Source organism: Urocitellus parryii, chromosome 9 (assembly GCF_045843805.1).
Source record: "Urocitellus parryii isolate mUroPar1 chromosome 9, mUroPar1.hap1, whole genome shotgun sequence".
Lineage (NCBI taxonomy): Eukaryota > Metazoa > Chordata > Mammalia > Rodentia > Sciuridae > Urocitellus > Urocitellus parryii.
Window position 1 is genome coordinate 140,754,825 of NC_135539.1, and position 19,893 is coordinate 140,774,717.

Sequence of the window (19,893 nt, forward strand, 5' to 3'; positions counted from 1 at the left end):
AAGCCCGTGCCAACCTCACAGTGAGCGGAGGAAAACGGAAAGTGCTTCTACGGTTTATGTAACATGGGAAGTCCCAGCAAGAGCCATGAGGCCGTTAAAGAAAGAACGGAATGGGAAAGGAAGACATCAAGATGTCCATATTTGCAGCTGACATTATTTTATATAGAAAAACCTCAACACTCCATCAAAAAGCTGTTACAACTGATAAATTCAGTAAATTTTCAGGATACAAAAAAAAGAAAAAAGAAAAGCAATAGCCTTTTTAAACATCAATAATGAATTTGCTGAAAAGGAAATTAAGAAACCAATTCTATTTACAACAGCTATAAAAAATATTTTAAAATAAACTGAGGAAGCAAATGATCTCTACATTGAAAATTATAAAACACTAGTGAAAGAAATCACAGAAGGCACAAAAAAATCGGAGTTATCCCATGTTCTTGGGTTGGAAGAATTAGTATTGTTAAGATGACCATCGACCCTAAGTGGTCTGTAGATTCAGTGTGATTCCCAACAAAATACCAATGTCTTTCTTTACAGAAGTTGAAAAAAAAAATTGTGAAGTTCCTATGGAAGCACAAAAGACCCACAACAGCCAAATCGCTCAAGAGAAAAAAAATTAAATCTGAAAACATCAAAATACCCAATTTCAAAACACACTACAAATCCATAGTAACCACAACAGTTGGCCCTAGTAATAAAAACCAACACAGGCCAAAGGACTACAGAACCCAGAAACTAATCCACATATGTACAGCCAAATGATTTCTGACAGAGTTGCCAAGAATGTACCGTGGAGAAGGACAGTCTCTTCAGGAAGTGGTGCTGGGCAGAACTGGGTAACACATGCAGACGAGACCCCATCTTTTTCTCTCCTTGTACACAAAAGCCAGTTCACGGTGGACCAGAGAGCTAAACATAAACCTGATGCTCTTAGGTCAAGAACACAGGAGAAGCATTTCAAGACATTGGTGTAAATGGTGATTATTTAGGTTTTTTTTTTTTTAAGGACCCTGAGGGAATAGGCCACAAGAGTAAAAATAGACAATGGAATTATATCAAGTTAAGCTTCCACAGAGCAAAGGAAATAATTGACATTTAAGAAATAACCTACAGAATGGGAGAAAATATTTGCAAACCAATCGCCAACAGAGGATCACTACCCAGGATGTATAAGGAACTCAAAAATCTGAACACCAAAACATTAAATAATTCAATTTAAAAAACAAGTGGGGGGAAAATATAAAAATGGCCAACAAGTGTATGAAAAAATGTTTACTCTCACTTAGGAGCTCCCTCATTTCCCTTACTGAGGAGGATGCACATCAGAACTACACCAAGATACCAAGTCACACCAGCTAGAATGGCTCTCATTAGAAAGGGACAATGATGAGTGCTGGCCAGGCAGCGGAGAGGGGGATTTCACAAAGGGTTGGTGGGAATGTAAATTAGGGCAGCCGTGATGGAACATGGCATGGAGTTTCCTTTAAAAACCATAATCTAGGTCTGGGGTTGTGGCTCAGCCGAAGACATTCAGCTAGCACGTGCAAGGCCCTGGATTCGATCCTCACAAACACATTTAAATCATTTGTTTTGGTTGTAGTTGTGTCCAACTACAACCAAAACAAAAACAAAACCAATCTACTACATGATCCAGCAATTCCTCAACTGGCTCTATACCCAAAGATGAAGTCTTTACACCAAGAGATACCTGCACATTCATTTTTATTGGAGTATTATTCCACAATGCTATAGAATCAAATTAGATGCCCAACAGTCATTAGTGGATAAAGAAATTATGGTATGCATACACAGGGAATATTATTTAGCCATAAAAATGAATGGAATTCTGTCAGCAAATGGATGGGACTGGAGACTATTATGTTAAGTGAAATGTGCCAGAGAGAGGAAGACAAAAACTACATGTTGTCACCCTTTTGTTGAGACTGGAAAGTCGACCTTATGGGAGAATTGGGTGGAACAATGGTCACTAGGGACTGAGAAGCAGAGGCAGAAAATGTTCGATAAGGGGCACTAAAACACAGAAGGACTTTGCTCTGGTTTTTATGGCACAGCAGGGGAAGGACTGGGTGCAACTATTTCAAAATGATGAGAAGAGCATGAAATCCCAGCACATCCTCATGATTAACGTTTGAGGAGACGGAAGTGCGTGTTACCCTGATTATTCCACGTTGTGTACGTGCATTGAGTTGCCACCCTGTACCCCATAAAGATGTACAAATATTATGACTCAAGTCAAGAAAACGTTGACGTATCTTGGCAGAAAACAGGAGGCGCGCCAGCTCGGGCCCAGGTGTGCGCTGTCAGGCTTGTATTTGCTCTAAGCTCCATCATATCTAACTAGCATCACTCCTCTGCTCATTTCCAGCTGTCATCTCCAAAATCCAGGACCGGGAGCAAAGGCACTGTGGCCCCCCGCGGAGATCCACCACTGAGGGGGAAAACGGGGCTCTCTCCACGCACACGGGAAGGAAAGCAGATTGGAGGGAGAGAGCAGAGTGGGCAGGGTACCGGGTGAAGCAGGAGAAACACCAGCCGAGTAGGAGCCGGTCTCCGTGCAGGAGGCCATCAGCAGCTGAAACCGCCCCTGCTGCTCTCCCGCGGCTGCCGGGCCTCCGCGGAGCCTCAGTGGGATCTCCAGCGCCGCCTACCGGGAGGCTGGAGACCAGCGCAGACCCGAGCTAGAAAAGCCGCAGAATCCAGCCTGCAGCCAGCAGGGGCGCGGGTTTCGTTTGGTGTTTTGTTTTGTGGAGGCTGGAGGGCTTGCTGCCTGTCCCAGCCAGGATCGAGGTGGGCTCTTGGCGAGTCCTTCCTGCACCAGGGATTCCAGAACTCCTGCTGGGCAGCGGTGTGTTGGACCGTCACCCCGCGGCGGCTGAGCGGGAGCCGTGGCTTTCACCTCCCCAAGCGCAGGGCCCCTTACAGGACAGCCTCTCCAAAAACTGCCAGTTGCACATGGAAAAGGAAAACCCGATTCATTAGTGACCACTAGCTGTTAACAAATTCACAGGAATCAAATGGAAAAAGGAGCCACCAAAGAAAACTGGATTTCCAGAGTGTTTGAGCTTCCTTCAGTTGGCCTGAGGACGCACACTCTGGACTGTGCGGAGGAGGGCACCTGTGCTCCACCGAGGAAGTCATTGTGTGGTTCCTCCTAGCACTACTCAAGGAGGAAGATAGAGGTGAGCCCGACATGTGGGTGGGGAGGGGGCATCTCCCAGCTACCCGGGACGCTGCGGCTTCTCTCTCAGAGTTCAGCTGGTAGTCAGTGATGGGAATGGCTACTCCTTCCTTATTCCCTCAAAATTAATCCAGTCCCATAGCCCCAGGAGTCCTCGGCTTTGGCTGCAAAGCAGCAGCACCTGGAAACCTTTTTTTTTTTTTTTTTTTTTTAAGATTCTGATGCATGGGCTGTGCCCCAAACCAATGAATCATTTTCTCTGAGAATGGGGCTCAGGCCTCACCATGCTTTTGAGTTTCCCACATTTTAAATGTTTCCTGGGGTTGTTCTGTCATATTAGCACAAACACGTTGGTGTAAAACAGCACAAATGTATTATGCTGTAGGTCTGCAGCCCAAAGTGAGTCTCACTGGACTAAAATCAAATTGTCGGCAGAGCTGCATCCTCGCTGGAGGCTCCAGGGAGAGCCTTTTCCCCAGAGAAGCTGAGTTTTCTTACCTTTTCCAGCTCCTGGGGGCTGACCATGTTCCTTAGCTAGGGACCGCCAAAGCCAGCAATGGCTGGTGGAGTCTTCCCCTCGCTGCTCCACTCTGATGCTTCTGCTGCCCTCCTCCATAAAGACTCCCTCAGATTGGGCCCAACCAGTAGCCCAGGATACAAGGAGAAGAGGCAAGAATCAGCCTTATCAACTTCACATTGCTGCGGACCTTGTTTGTGGGTGCCAACCTGATTCTGTTCCCTGACAGTGCTGGGAAGTTAACCAACACGCCCGGAGAACATGGTCCATCCCCACCTGCTGTTACCCGTTATAGGAGATGGAAGTCGTAACAAGAGACTTTTCCAGACTTTTATGACCTGTGGCTATGGGCTCCTGGTCCAAGCTCACTGGGGCCCGTGCCTGCCAGCTGCCCAGCACTCTGCAGCTCTGTAGTGGCGGTCTTCTCCGGTGGAGGATGAATTGGCTAGTACTTTACGCCCACACACACCTGGGCTTTCCAGCTCATCTGAACAGTCACTGCAGGTACTTCACCCCAGCAACAAGGAACGCCTCCCCAGGACAGGCCCTCAGCTGTGGCCTTTGGATGGCGTGTGGATTCTCTGGTCTGCCTCGGGTCTCACCCTAGCATATTTTTCCCCTGGCTCACGGTCACTTTCTCACTTGCCTGGGAGGAATTTAAGTTTATAACAATCCCCTCCTGCAGTGTTCGCATGCCTCAAGTTGGGCAAAATTCTCATAAAACCCATTTACCTGGCATTGGTGCTAAGGTGAATCATTCTCTGGGGAGAAAGCTAGGGTACAGGCCAATGGCTGGCTGTGCACACGAAACCCTTTCCTCATACCGGGAGTCCCTGAAGAGTTCAATGACCTGGGGTGGGTAAACCACCTGCAGTTGGTGAACATACTGGCCGGTACTGGTAAATTTCACTTAAGTAGGAAATTAAGCTTTCGACTGTGTTAGTAGTTACTATGACAAACACCTGGGAAAAAGCAGTTTATAAGGGGGAAAGGTTGGTTGGTGCCAAAGGTTTGAGTCCATGGGAGAGTGCTACAGTGAGGCAGCACTCACAGCGGGAGCACATCGTGGAGCAAGCTGCTCACCTCAGGGCAGCTGGGAAAGAGGACAGGTCGGCGGGAATGCTGGCACCCCCTTCTAGGGCACAACCCCAATGCCTCATTCCCTGAACCTCTTAAGAGTTTCCCCACCTCTTAGTTCCTACTTCTCCATAGCAACACAGAGACCAAGTTTTTTGTTGTTGTTGTTTTTTTAGCAGTACCAGGGATTGCGCCCGGGGAGCCCCAGCACTGAGCTGTCCAGCTCTTTTCATTGAGACAAGGTCTTGCCAAGTTACCCAGGCTGGTCTCGAACTTGTGATCCTCCTGCCTCAGCCCCAGTCTCTGGGGTTACAGGTGTGCACCACTGTGCCGGCTGAAACCAAGCCTTTAACACATGGTCCTTGGGGGACATTTAAAATCTGAAGTATAGCACTATCAAACTTGGAACTGCCCCTTCTTCAGCCTTCAGAAACAGACTACCAACTCTACCTTCTTTCAGTCTTTAAAAATTTTTTTAAAATCATCATCACCCGAGTGCCTCTTCCCACCCCAAAAGGTGGGAGGTGAACATGTGCACACTCCTGATTCCTTGGGCCAGCAGTGCCTCCGGAGATGCTTGAGGATTGTCTTTCCTTTTGGTGATTCCCTAACGTGGCTGTGCCTGCAGTCTCTGCCCCAGATCCACACAGCACCAGAGGGTGATCTGACCACAGAGGGCAGACCTGGGCCAGAACCCAGCCCAACCCAGCGATTAGGAAGCCATGGAGGACTTGCCGAGCTGCAGCCTTTGGGGCCCCTGAAGAGCACCAGGAATTTCTAACAGAGAAGGCCTAGCCACTCGCCCTGCACTCTCCTTATTGGCACTGTTTTGTGAGGAAAGCTAGCACTGAAACATGCTTCACCTAGAGACTGGAGTCCATCTGAAGGGCTAGAGCAGGTGGTAGGTGGTGACTACGTCTACATGATACTGCTCGTTGAAAATCAGCCCTGGAATAATTTAATTAGGAGATGAAATTCAAGCCAATATTGGAACAGTTGGTATAACAGTGTATTAAGTAAGATCCATGCTCCTGGCTCAAATGAGATTTGGTCTAGATGCAATTTTGGTTGAAATGTCCTTTATCTCAGATTAAACGAGTACCTGCAGACTACTGAGAAGAGCGCCTGGAACACGCTGACCTTTACTACTGAACTGTGTTTTTTGGCCATTAAACATCTTCACTTCCACTACAGCTCCTTACCCACGGTCTGGCATGTAGCTGTCACTCAGTAAATGCTGTGATAAACAAATACCAAATGCTGGGTCTCTGGCACACACGGTCATGGGGTCTGCTACACACACTCGGTCCAATGAGAACGGAAGAAACATGGCTTCAGCTACAAGGTCTGGATAGTCAAGGAAAGCTGTTAGTGAAGTAGCTGAGCGGATTACTCTACTGGGACAAGTGTGGTGACAGCCCCATCTACAGGGAGATGATGCTCTCCATCTGTCTCACGTCCACAGGGCTCCCACTGCTCAGAGTGCTCTGCTGTCCCACTTGAAAGCTGAGGGGGCAAAGCAAACCACCACTCCAGCAGGGATGCACTCAGATGTGACGATCATCACCACGGAGCCGGGCACACGCCCCTCAGTAATGCTCGTCACTCCCAGAGCTGGACACACACACCCCTCAGGGTGTCACACGTGCTAGGAGCTCCAAGGAGTCCTGCACAAGGACACCTTGTGGAAACAGACTGTACCTGGCGATAATTAAGAGAACAGGATGGGAAGGACTTTATTTTTCTAGATCCTCAGGAAACCTCAGCAAGCTGGAGCTGCACGAGGCTAAGTATGAAACCAAGAAAAGTGCAAGGCTTTAAAGTACGGTGCACTGTGTTTCTTCAACCTCTGGTAAGTTGGAAATCCAAGGCCATCGGGACAGAAAGCAGAAAGGACTCCTTGGCCTCAGCTGTCAGACAATCTTCACCGTCTTGAGCATATCAGATAGGACATAAGTGTCATCCCAACCCCTCCCAGGCCTCCTCAGGGTCCGCTCCAAGGCTTGAGCCATTTCCAGGAGCTCCGGTGTGGCAAGTTTCTGCCCAGGGTGCAGCTGACAGAACAGGATCTCGTTCACTTCTCCCTCGATTCGCCTGACGTACAGCACGGGGAACGCTGCCTTGAGCCCAGCCAGCACGGAGTCCTTCAGAGCCAAGTCTCTGCACACGAGGTTGAGGATAAAGACACCTGCAGGGGAAGGAAAGGATCAGAGAGGTGCAGATCCTGAGGCACGCTGGACACAAGGACCAGCTCCAAGGGGAAGGCCACGTTCTGTTCCAGAGAGGCCCACGGACTCAGCAAACACACTCAGGACAGCAGTGAACCTGCTGAAGACGCAGCACACAACGGCACAAAGAAAAGCAAGGGGCTTGTGAACCATGGGTTCTTCTGGGGGCTACACATCACCATTGGCCATGCCTCAGTTTCCCAAAGAAGGAATAAGGAAGTGATATCCCCAAGGAAAAAACTTAACCAACTCCACAGGGACATTTTGTTCTTGATCTATCCATCATATTTATTAACAAGAAGGCCAGGATTCTGACAATTAAGGTTCTAAATCAACCCACTTAGCCAGAGAACCCTACTCCAAGCAGAACACCTGTGGGCTTTCAAGTGACAAGGACGTGGGCTGGTGCCCCACTGTTACTGTCACCTAAGCAAGTCTCTCAACTTCAGTTTCCTCATCTGACAGGGGGCTGCTCTGGAGATTAAATGACACAATGCCAAGTCTAGGGCATAAGAGAAGCACCTCCATGCCAGGGGGAGTACGAACGGCTACAACCGCAGGCAGGTAAGACTCGTGGCAGCACATCTGCAGTCGTCTGGTCTTGAAAAGAGGGCAGACATTGGAGAAAAGACAGCCTCTTAACAAATGGTGCTGGGACAACTGGTTATCCACATATAGAAGAATGCAACCAGATACTTATCTCTAATTCTGCACAAAAATCAATTCAAAAATGGATCAAGACTTCAGAATTAGATTAGAAACTATGCAACTACAGGGTCAACACTCCAGCTTTTAGGTAAAGACAATAACTTTCTGAATGGGGTCACCTAGAGGAAATAATGCCAAGAGTTAATAAATGGGACAGCACCAATTAAAAAGCTTCTGCACAGCAAAGGAAACAATTAGGAATTGAAGAGAGGACCTACAGAATGGGAGAAAATCTTTGCTACTCTTCTGAGAATTAATATCCAAAATAAATCAAGAACTCAGCACTAAAAAAATCAAATAGCCCAATTAATAAATGGGCAAACAGACACTTCCCAAAAGAAGAAATATAAGTGGCAAAAAAATATTTAAAATGTCCAATATCATTACCAATTAGGGAAATGCAAATCAAAAAGACACTGAAATTTCATCTCACCGCAGTCAGAATGGCAGTCATCAAGAATACAAATAACTAGTTAGAACAAATGAAAATATATATTAAAAAATACAAATAATAATAAATGCTGGGGAGATGTGGAGAAAAAACACTTTTATACTGTTCATGGTATCCTAAGTTAGTACAACCACTATGGAAATCAGTATGAGGTTTCTCAAAAGACTAGGCATGGAACCACCATATGATCCAGCTATACCACTTCTCAATATTACCCTGAAGAATTAAAGTCATCTTACTACAGCGATGCATGCATAGCCATGTTTACAGCAGCACCATTCACAGAGGAACCAGTCTAGGTACCCATCAGCAGATGAATGCATGAAGAAAATGTGGTGTACATACCCAATGGAGTTTTATTTGGCCATTAAAAAAAGACTGAAATGATCGTCATTTGCAGGAAAATAGATGGAACTTTGAGAACCTTATGTTAAGTGAAATAAGCCAAATTCAGAAGGTGAGGGGTTATATGCTTTCTCTCATGTGTAGAAGGTTGAGAGGAAAAAGGAAAGAAACATGGGGATGGGCTGGGGGGAATCTCAGTCAAAGGGAGATCAGCAGAGGAAAGGGACCCGGGAGGGGGGAGGAGAAGGAGGGGGAGTGCTAGGGAGTGACACTGGCCAAATTATATTGTTATACTGTGGGCATGTATGAACATGTAACAACAAATCCCATCAATACACACAACTAAAATGCACCAATAAAAATGTGGAAAAACAAAACAAAACAGAATGTGTGGAGGGGCGGCTGCAGCTCTGTGTACCCAAGAGGCTTACAAATGAGTCCATCAAGCAGCACATACTGGAACGTTAATGGCAGCACTATTTGAAAGACTCCCAAAACAGGAGCCCCCCCAAACCAGCAGTGGTCATGGAGAAATGAACTGAGGCATAGTCACACGATACAAAGGGGAATAAAAACGGGCAGTGTAGACACAACACTGTGGCTGAATATCAGAAAGATGTGTTGAGAAGGAAAGCAGAGATTATGACCTGATTACAACTACACACCAAACAAAAACTGGCAGAACAAGCTGAGGGGACAGTCAGTACACTGGTTACCTTTAGAGAATGGACAAATTACTGAAAGCAGGTAACAGGTGGATTTCCAAGGTGCTAGAAATGTGTTTAGTGCTGGTAACTGGACTATTCAATTCAGGGAAACTGATCAAACTACACACTTAGGTGCAATAATTCATTCTCCTACCTTCATGAGTCAGGATGCTTTTGACCTTCTGCAGAAAGGGTTGGTCCACAAATGCTGGGGGTGGACAACTCATGCCCAGTGTTGGGTCCTTACTGTCTACATCAAACATGATGACGTCGTAGAGAGGCCGTGCTGAGAAAGAAAAGCAAGTGAACCCTTGGCTTTGCTGGAAAAAGCATCACGTAGTCCCTGCACCACGCCTGCAATGCTTCTGATGTGCTTCTAGAAGTATAGTAAGAGCGGTGGCTAAGTGGGTCTGCCTGCCGAGGGCACTGACGCCACCATCTTGTCAGCAGATGTCTGTGCCGAGGGTATAGACCCCACAGTGCAGATGAGCCCTTCCACACGTCTGAAAGTGCCTTCCAAAGGAACACCCAGAGCAGGCCTGCTCCAGGATGAAGACTACTAGGTTAGACGCACACCCTGGGAAGCGTCTTGATAATTAGGAGAACGTGGGCTTCGCTGCAGGCCAGCTGGGTCTAAACCCTGCGAGGCAGGAAGCCTCTCCTTTCCCACCAGCCTCCCAGGTAATCCTGACAGCAGTCAGAGCCGAGAAGCACTGACCGAGACAAAGCGGCTAAGCAGGCTGTGAGGGCTAACCAGCAAACTACAGCTGACAAACTCTGGAAACAGCACGAGTGTCCTGGCAGGAGAACAAGTCTCCGAAATTTGAGTTTATCTTTCTGAACATGAGCTGGCTCAAGAAAGAGATGACCTGACTAAATGGGGGAGGAAGAACTGGCAATGAACGGTCTGCTGCCTCCCACTGTGCTAAGTAGTTTTTACATGGGGAAGGCCTGCAATGTTTCTGATGTGCTTCTAGCAAATTCTAAGACTACACTAACAGTCTTGCAGTAATGAGCAACTATTTGCTTAGGACCACTGTGTGCCTATCCCTACTCACAACACAGACTGATTTTGTTTTGTTGCCTTTTGTTTGTGCTAGACACTGATTCCAGGGCCTCATGCGTGCTAGGCAAGCACTCTGCCACTGAGCTAGCTGTACCACCACTCCTGATTTTGGTTTCTTTCCAAGAACATCCTGGCTTAGCAACATCTAAGGAAAAGGATGCCACCTCAAGCCCCCCAATAATTTGAAAGGTTGTGGGTAACTAAAGGAAACAACTAAAGGACTGTTCCAAACTGATTCGTAGATATCAGAGGCACCATCACCACGTGCCTGGCACCATGGTAAATGCTTCACTGTTGGCTATCCTGGGCTGGCCCACAAACTGACCTTGCAAGGGAACCCATAAAACTGTTAGGATTAGGTTCAGTCTGCAACTAAAATCAGTGATGTCACTTGTACATCCTAGTCCCCAAATACTCCCTCCAGGATTCTACACCCTTCCCGGAAGACATTCCAATCCAGTAAGAACCAGAGTTCTGCCACTGAACAAGCAGACCAGGGAAAGGCAGCCTGAGCTCCCAGAGACGGGGAGCTACTGTCTCCAGTATCCTGCATAAAATTAGTATGACCTTCATCCTAAGCTTAGGGTGCAAATCACTGGAGCAAAATGGAATCTTAATCACGGCAGCAGGAGAACATGAAAATTCCCGCTAACCGACACCTGGATCAGTTTCCGAGCCTCCGCACTATGGACAGTTTGACCATGACAATTCATCATCAGTGGCTGTCGTATGCAAAGTGGGATGTTTAGCAGCATCTTTGGCTCCTACCCATGAGGTGCCAGTAGCACCAACAGCCCCCCAATTTGTGACAACCAAGAAGTCATTGCCAAATGTCCCCTGGATCTGACCTACATTAGTACTCTTTGTCTTTCTTTCTGATTCTGCCTCCTCCTGAAGGATTATATGAACACCTCCAAAACACACCTTATCTTTTCTTCCCTCTTTCTTCAACCAGCTTCCTTGGACTGGTGAAGAAGTGGCAAGGTCACAGGGTCAGAAGAGAGGCCAACTGGTCTGTTAACGCCCTAAAAACAGAAATGGTCCATCTGTCTTGCTGCTGAACCCAACGCCTAACACCATGTGAGGACATAGCTGGCACTTCATAGTCATGGAACAGATGTAACAAAAAAGCTGGAGCGAGGCTGTCGCCACCTGGCAGAGATGAACCCCCGAGGCCACATTCCCCACCCCCTCCACAGCTCCCCAGCAGCACCTTCTCCTCCCGCCAGGCTGGTGATGTAGTCCAGGCCATCGGCGATGTGCACCTTCATCCGTTCACTCTGGGCAAAGCCAAACCATCGGGTGGCCACTTCCAACATGGAGGGGTCAATCTCCACAGCGTCAACACAAGATTTCGGGAAGTGATCATGAACAAACAGGGGGAGGCTGCCCCCACCCAGGCCTACCACCAGTAGCGCCAGTGGAGTCTCTGTAATCAAAGAAGAGAGCATCACTTTGCCATCTGCTCACTGCCAAGTTCTGAACCAGCTTGGGGGAGACAAGAGGAAGTCACACTGTTGGCTCTGCCTAGGGCTACAAGATTCAAAGACCTGGCCCCCCGTCTCATCCCAGGGATTCAGGAGCCAACTGACATTCAAAAAGTCACCTTTAATTTTACTGACCTAGATCCAGAAGAACCAGTATGATGCTATAGTCCCTTAAAGATCCCTAAGTGCTAAGCTGACACTGTATCACAAGTCCCATCAGAGGACAACCCTGAGTCCCATGAAATGGAGGGATAATGGCCAATCTTGCTCACAATCATAAGGCAGCACAGGCACCATGCCCCTCACCTGGCTCTTGACTCAAAAAGGCCATTATAAGCCAGGTGCAGTACACCTGTAATCCCAGCAGCTTAGGATGGATCATGAGCTCAAAGCCAGCCTCAGCAATGGTGAGGCATTAAGCAACTCAAGGAGACCCTGTCTCTAAATAAAATACAAATTACGGCTGGGGAAGTGGTTCAATGGTCGAATGCAATTGGATTGAATTCGAGTTCAATCCCCAATACCAAAAAAAAAAAAAAGAGGCCATTATAACTGCCTTCTCAGACATCCTAACCAAGCAAGGATAACCCATTCCAGTTCCCAGGCAATCAAAGGCCCAAATTCTGACCCTAAGGAAAGAAACCACAGGGGGGAGGAGGAAAGACAAGAAACGAAAGAATCGCTAAAAGGAGACAGACCCTGGGATTGATTCTAAGAACTACAATCTTAGGGACACACGTTAACACCAAGAAGAGCCAAAAGCACAGGCACACTTGGGGTCTGGGGTAAGACGGTCACACAGGTAGAAAGAAACAGGAACATGTTTGCTAAGGTGGCCAGATCCCAACCTGCTATTAGTGATAAGGCCATCACTGCACTGAGAAGCCACACATTATCCAAGGGCATCGAAGATGTGATTTTTCAATGTCTATCTAGTTACATGGGTATATACACATGGAAATGTCTAAGCTGAATAACTTAAAATCTGTGTACATACCTCATTGAACATATTTCACTAATTTTAAAAAGAAATAAACAGAATAAAACAAAATGTAGACCACAATGCACGTAGCCACTGACACAGTACAGGCGGAGTCTGAGGCAGAGCTAGCTGGATGCTCATTAACTCAGAAGATGGAAGGGAAGAAGAAGGACATGAGCACGCATGCACTTGTCTGTCATCATGTCCTGAGCAACAAGGCAGCTCACTGGCTTGTGTGATCTCACATGCTGTCTCCTGTGGCAAGCAGTACCACCGCTCACCTAGGAGCAGCTCTGGGTTTCTCAGCAGGGCAAGGCCGGCGATCATGGCTTTATGGTGTTCACAACAGAGGTAACTCTTGTCAACGGACTGCCCCGGGGCTGGAGGGAGGTCCTCAGGAGTATCAGCAGGCCGCTGCTTCTTCTTGTCCTTTTTCCTTTTCTTCTGGGCTAAGTGAGAGATTTGGATTAATGAAGTTCTAAGCTTCTTCCACTAGTCCTTGGAAAGCAAGGGATCCCGGCAGCAGTATGCAGCAGCTGGCTTGAACAGACCGGACAGCCAATTGCCAAATATGCAAGAACTGTGCAAACTGGCTGATTCCATACAGATAGTCTGAAATTGGCCATGGACAGAGCATTTAAATCACAGAAATTGGAGAACTACAAATCAGGCATCCCTCCTCCCACTGAAAGATGGTTATTTTAACATTCAACACACACCACTAGACCCCAATGACCAAATGAGAGGCAGAAGCCCAAAAAACATGTGCACTTGACCAAGGCACACCCTAAAGAAAAGCCATTCTTCTGTCCATGGCCTCAAGACCATGCGTTCACTCCACCCTCTTCCAGATGGCTCTGCTGCCAGGACAGCATGTCATGCAAAGGGAGTGGCTGAGGACCCTCGCCTGAACATCTGGGACTCAAAGAGAAGCTGTCCCAGAGCGGGGAGGACAGGAGCATTCACCTTCTACTATATACATTTGATTTCTAAGTTGTTCACGATAATACCAATATGCACACCCAGAGAAGAAAACAGGCAAACAAACTATCATGACCTCCTCATCAGGGAGTGCATCTGCCGGTATCTGGGAGCCCACTCAGGCAGTGGAAGAAGTCCAGATCATTCTGCCCAGCACTGTAGCCACGCTATTTATGGTAGCTTTAATTTAAATGCAAATTAATTAAAATTAAATTTGAGTGCCTCAGTCACACCAGCCACACTGCATGCTCAGCAGCCATTTACCGCTAGTGGCCACCATCCTGGAAGCTTAGTGGTAAGAACTATTTCCTTCATCACATACTGTTCTTCTGAACAGCACTGGACTAGATGGCTTCTAAGGCACCAGTCAACTCTAAAACCCTCTGGAGCACGTTTCAGGGTCACACTATAGAGGAAGGCTCACCTGCAACCTCCACAGTTCTGGCTAACCTCAAGGAGGTCTACTGAGATAACATACGGACATGTATGCAGCCACTTGCAAAACAGATGTCCTTTAAACTAAGGCACTAAAGCAATTCTCACGTTTATTTTTCTCACCACCCCTGCTCATCACTTCAGAACCAGGCTTTGCTCAAGAACAAAATAAATACCTCTATTCTACTTATCCCTACCAGCACCTTATAAGCCAAGAGGCAGGAAAGGACAGCCCACAGGGCCATGTGCCTCTGATCACAGGCACCCAGGCTGTCCTACACCTCATCAAGCTCCCAGGTCCTCCGGACCACCCCAAAGTGAGAATCCATGCCATGCCCCCGGGGTCCCTCCCACCACCGTGCCCACAATGCCTCACCTCGGTGAGACACATCCTTCAGCAACCTGGCTTCCGACTGCACCACATTCCTGTTGCTGAGGAAGATCAGTCGCCGAAAGTACCGCCTGTCATCCCCTTGCACATCCTCGATGACATAGTCACCACTCAAGGGGCTGCAGTCCTGGTGCTGAACAGTCCGGACCCCGATGTCCCCACCTACAGACAGGAAGGGCACCTGAAGGTACAGCCAGAGATGTGGTCAAAACACGAGACGTGAGAATCCCTCCCATGTGTGAATGTAAGGAATCCACAGATCAAGATTCTGGCCAGCAACAACTCCCAAGATGTGCCACTCAGTTAAGGTACTTTGGGGAGCCTTTCACAGACTTCAAAAGATCTAATTCACCTTTCAAAAATCATCTGAACATATAAAATCTCCTAAACCACTAGTGAGAAGCAGTTGGTTTTTTCAAAGAAAAATATAAGAATTTCTCATCTAACCTAAAAAAACCCTCCATAGTCCAGGATAATGAAAGCTACCAGAAACCCTTAGGAAGGAGCTGTAGTTATTTTTTTTTTTTTTTTTAATGCAGGCTGGAGATTGAACCCAGGACTTCACACATGCTAGTCATGTGCTTTACAAATGAGCTACATCCCAAGCTACAGAAAGAAGCTTTAATTCAAAGAGGAATCTAGACAAGGATAAAGACAATGAAATCCAAGAGGAAACAACCATTCTAAATTTGAGGATCTTTCTCCCTTCTCCAAGTTATTCCCATATTTCGTCTCCACTTTTCTAAACCTTAAGAGAAAAATACATTTTCTCCCAACCTAGACCTGGCTCCCACTACTTTTCATCTATTCTTTTTTAAAAACCTGTCAGAGTGTTTAATCATCATAGGAATTCCTGACCTCTCAGACTGCAGCACTGATGACACAAGGTCACAGGTGAAACTCCCAGAGGATCTGGGCCTTCCTGAAATAAGTCTGATGGAAAGCAGCCCAAGTTGGCCAGTGGCAGGACCACAGGATGGATCCCACCCAGGACCTGGGATTTGTTTTTCTTTTTTAGATCTGTTACTGTTGCACCTATCAAGAAGGAAAAAGTTCCCACCTATCAAGAAGGAAAAAGTTCTCATAATAAAGTCACCCATCAATTTCTGATGGTGACCAGGATGGCACAAGTCAGAAGGTGTCATCTTACAGATAATAGTTTCCTTCCCAGCAAAACACCAAAGCAGCAGTGCTCATATCCTGAAAACTAGACTAAGCTGTTCTGGCCCTTTCCTTCTTACACCCTCAGATAATGATGTAATGAGAAGCCAAATGGCCAAGGTAGTTCTTTTCAGAAGTGGGAACAGAGAAACATGTGGTCAGAGCAATCTGCTCTAACGCTGGAGCCTGCAAAGACAAGAGCATTCCCTTCAGGCCTCTCTGTGAAGTGCGGCCCCTATAAGGCTACTGAGGCTCTCAGTCAGGGCAACTGCTCACCCTCCCCTCTGCCTGGGGCAAGGGAGAGTGTTTTTCTGCCCGTTTAACTCTTAAGATCAGAAATGGGGTCACAGACTCTGGTCCTAGCTCCTTCCAAGGCTCCCTCTGCCTTCTTGGCTGCTAATCTGACTAGGGACCAGTGAAAGCCACTGCCAAAGCTTTGGTACCTGCTGCTGGGGGGGCATCCCGGCCGGAGCCAGCTCCATGACTCTGGGGGACAGCTCAGCCTGAACACTGTCCATGCCGTCGTACTGCTGACCTCGATGAAGAGCCACTGTGACCAGCCTCCTGAAGCCTGCGCTGGCTGCCAGCTGCTTCCGGCCCTCCTCCATGCCAAAGAGCCACTCAGTCTCACGGCCCTGGGGGACTAGAAAAGAAGGACTTAGTTAGAGGGCATCCTGGGAAGACTATTTCAACCCCCACAACCAACATGGCCCACATGGCAGAGCGCCAGTCCCTGCCCAAAACAGCACCCTTCCTATGACCCACTGAGGCACAGTCAATTCCCTGGTGCCCAACACCAGGGCAAAGCCCATCAGTCAGGAAGCAAGACCAAGGGTGGCTAAGAGTTGGGCATGTCTGTAAGGGAAGGGAGGCAGGCACCTAGCGCAAGACAACAGCAGTAACACCAACGCTTACCGCAGGCCATGTCAAGCAGTTACAAACACACACTAATGAGTCCTCTCAACGGCCCTAGGTGCAGGTAGCACTATTATTCTCATTTTTGCAAATGAGGAAATCGAGGCACAAAAGTGACATCATTTGCTCAGGTTCACATGGCCAGTAAATGACAAAACTAGGAGACTCAGAACCAGGCAGTCTAGCCCCAGCCTCCACACTCATATCCACTGGACAACTCACTCCCACAGGTGGACAGTGAGGGTTATGGAAAGCTTGGAAAAATGGCTCAGTAGTAAGGAAACCATCCAGCAGGGCCATAAAGCCTTGTTTGTGTAGATTTTTTTACTTTCTGAAAGCACTTCCTTATTCCATTTCTTGAGTCTTATTAAATGTGGGATCCACCACTCCTCTCAGTGCTAACAGATACCATTGATAATGTAGTTATCACATGCCAGGTACCATTTCTAAGAGTTTTTACACTTCTCACAACTACACCAGAGTTACAATCTCATTTTACAGATGAGGAAACTGAAGCACAAAAAGAAAGGTAACTTGTTCAATGTCACACCACCAGGAAATGACTAAGCCACAACTAGAAGCCAAAGAGCATGGTTCCAGGGCTGACCTTGCACTGCCTCCTGGATTCTGCAGAGAGGCACAGTGAGCTTCCCAGGTCCAATAGTCCACACCCATAAAGCTGGGCCTGAAACCTATGGCTGGGGTCATCAGGCCAGTGGTGCTTCCATTAGTCCACACTCCGGTAACCTATCTAAATTCACCTCCACTTTCTCTGCTCCTGCTGAAACGATAAGCCTCACATTGAAGCAGTTGATAGAGAGCGCTCTCTCCTCCTTTATCATGCCTCCACTACCCTAACCCTCGAAAACATCACGCTCTATAGATAAAAAGGGCCAAGACACACACACCCATCCACCAAAGCCCCAGCCCCAGCCCCTGTGAGCCAGCCCTCCAGAAGAAGAGAGGGAGCAATCCCAACTCACTGATGAAAATGGCAAAATGATTGTCCCGCGATGGTTTCACAGCGGGGCTGTCCACCACGTGCAGGGTGTAGCGTGGCTCCCCCGTGTCCCCACTGCACAAGTCCAGGGACACACTCCCCAGCCCGGCCTTGCGGCGCAGCTGGCTGCACAGCCAGGCATACTGCTGCCGCTCCCGCACCGCCTCGACCAGCCGCTCAGCACTTTCCAGCCGCACAGGCTTGCCCTGCTCCTGAGCACACAGCTCAAAGATCTGAAGGGCAGAGCCAGGGACTGGCCTGAACTTGGTCATGACGAAGGCAAAGACAGGCAGGGAGAACCGAGACTCTGCTTCCAACACCTGGTCCTGGCTGCTGGCCACTTGGTGCACCCTCACCATCCACCCCTCCCGAGAGAAGTGACCCACTGCTTTCTTCAGGATGTGAGCCTGAGCCAGGGAGATGCAGAGGTAGCGACCGCCCACCTGCAGGACCCGGCCAACCTCAGCCAGCATCCTGTCCACCTGCTGCAGAGTCTTCTCCTCCTCATCTGTCAGAACAGCATCCAGGGTGCCCTTGTCCAACACCACCTGAAACGAGGCATCAGGAAATTCCATCTGGGTCATGTCCATCTTCAGGAAGCTCATCTGGGGCCGCCGGCTGGCATTGCGTTCCTTCATTTGCTTGATGACTGCCTCACTGATGTCGATGTTCACTATATCCTGATAGCCCACGTCATACAGCTGCTCACTTAACTCTGAGTTGCCACACCCAATCACCAGCACCTGGGGGGAAATCATGATGGAGGTGATTAAGGCAAAGGAATGTGCTTCGGGTACCTCAAGGAAGCAAGTCTTGCCCTGGCTGTTTTCTTATTTTCAGAAGACAGAAATGCTCTTGTCAGGAGGAAGCAACAGTGTATAAATTTTCTCCATCCACTCATGCCTTTGGCTTCACCAAACAATAAACTATAGTTTGTGCAGATTCAAATCTTTCTCCCATCAGCGATTCCACCTCATGATACTTGGCTATTTGTCTGCAGCCAAACTTAAATACAGATCATTGCTTCCCTCTCTGTGGATCAATTTCTCATTTATCCTTCAAATTCTGCTCCAATGTCATCATCTCTGGCAAAGACCAGTTCAATGAGAAATGCACAAGCTTTGGAGTCAGACAGACTTGGTTCAAACCTCCTTGTGACCACTTAGCACATACATGATCTCTGACATCCTAGTCCATAAAACAAGTGCATGACCATTCATGAGATCTAAAAGACTGCACATGGAGGGACACAGCACCTGCATAAGACTCAGCATGTAAAGCTTCCTCCACAAATTTAAGTCTTCTTCCCTACCTCCAATACAACTCCATCTCTACCAAACCGCCTATTACTGTGCCTATCACTTTTCACTGCTGGAATGTGTGCAAGACCTTTGTGTCCTAAAGGTCTTGTAGTTTAAGGGCTGAGCACAGCGCCTGGAACTCAGTGAGCACTGGACAACTACTATAAGCAGACATCAGTGAAGCCACACGTGTTGCCTATTCCACAGGGACGCAGAGACAGCGGGGCACACTCAGTGTCTGACTACTAAAAGACACTATTCCAATAGGGATTGTTAATTAAAGGATGCGCTGGGATGGGAGGCCTTTTCAACGAAAACCTTTCAGAGACTATTTGTAAAGTTATCTGTTAGCTAGAATGATGCACGGAATCCTGAGAGTGTGGTCCCAGCAGGGTCCTCACGCCTGTCCGCCCAGAGCAGGACCGCTGTCATCAGCTCCCTCCTTTCCGAGTGCACACACAGGGCTGCAGGCCGCGCTCCTTACCCTTTCCCTGGGCTTGATGTATTTGTGTAGCACCCCGCACAGTTCCAGGTAGGTTCCATACCACTCGAACGCTTTCTTTCCCCGCTGCTGGAAGAACTTCTCCCAATAGTCCACAGAGCCAAACTCCTTGGAGCTCTTAGGCAAGAGATTCATGTTCCCACTGCCCGAGCGGCGTCCGGAAGGCCACTTACTCCCTGCGAGGTACCATCTGAGGGGCTCCCCTCCAGGCCGGCCCGGGACTCGGCAGTGGCAGCTCTCTCCACCGACGAACCGCCCCACGGACTTGTTTCCCCGACTCCAAACCCAAAGGGATGACGCCTACTCGGCCAAGCACGCCCGAGACGCCGAGCTGAACACGCGCCACCCCTCCGGGCGCCCTCCGCGCCGCCCACGTGGGGAGCCCCTCACACTCGCTCCCAGCAGCGCTCCGAACCCGGCAACCACTTCCGAGTGCG

At 48.3% G+C, this 19,893-nt stretch overlaps 1 protein-coding gene across 5 annotated transcripts; it reads right to left on the bottom strand.

The window, feature by feature from the left end:
* Positions 1–6,526: 6,526 nt before the first annotated feature.
* Positions 6,527–19,868, bottom strand: Mettl13 (methyltransferase 13, eEF1A N-terminus and K55). 5 transcript variants are annotated; one of them, XM_026388488.2, is made up of 8 exons: positions 19,439–19,868; positions 17,637–18,396; positions 16,182–16,381; positions 14,563–14,758; positions 13,052–13,219; positions 11,515–11,730; positions 9,390–9,521; positions 6,527–6,984 (listed from the first exon to the last, which is right to left on the bottom strand). In XM_026388488.2, the coding sequence occupies exons 1-8, from the start codon at positions 19,589–19,591 to the stop codon at positions 6,710–6,712; spliced, it is 2,100 nt and encodes a 699-aa protein (XP_026244273.2). In that variant the 5' UTR covers positions 19,592–19,868; the 3' UTR covers positions 6,527–6,709. The 5 variants fall into 5 exon arrangements, with proteins under 5 accessions (XP_026244273.2, XP_026244274.2, XP_077658477.1 ...); XM_026388489.2 differs by lacking the exon at positions 11,515–11,730; XM_077802351.1 differs by lacking the exon at positions 17,637–18,396 and having other exon boundaries at positions 19,439–19,515.
* Positions 19,869–19,893: the final 25 nt, after the last annotated feature.

Excerpts from the sequence above, each read along its gene's own strand:
- Mettl13 (XM_026388488.2), bottom strand. The coding sequence starts at position 19,591 with ATGAATCTCTTGCCTAAGAGCTCCAAGGAGTTTGGCTCTGTGGACTAT. Across the intron at positions 13,220-14,562 it reads GAAGGATGTGTCTCACCGAG|CCCAGAAGAAAAGGAAAAAG; the intron begins GTGAGGCATTGT and ends TCTCTCACTTAG. Across the intron at positions 6,985-9,389 it reads AAGCATCCTGACTCATGAAG|GTGTCTTTATCCTCAACCTC; the intron begins GTAGGAGAATGA and ends CTTCCCCTGCAG.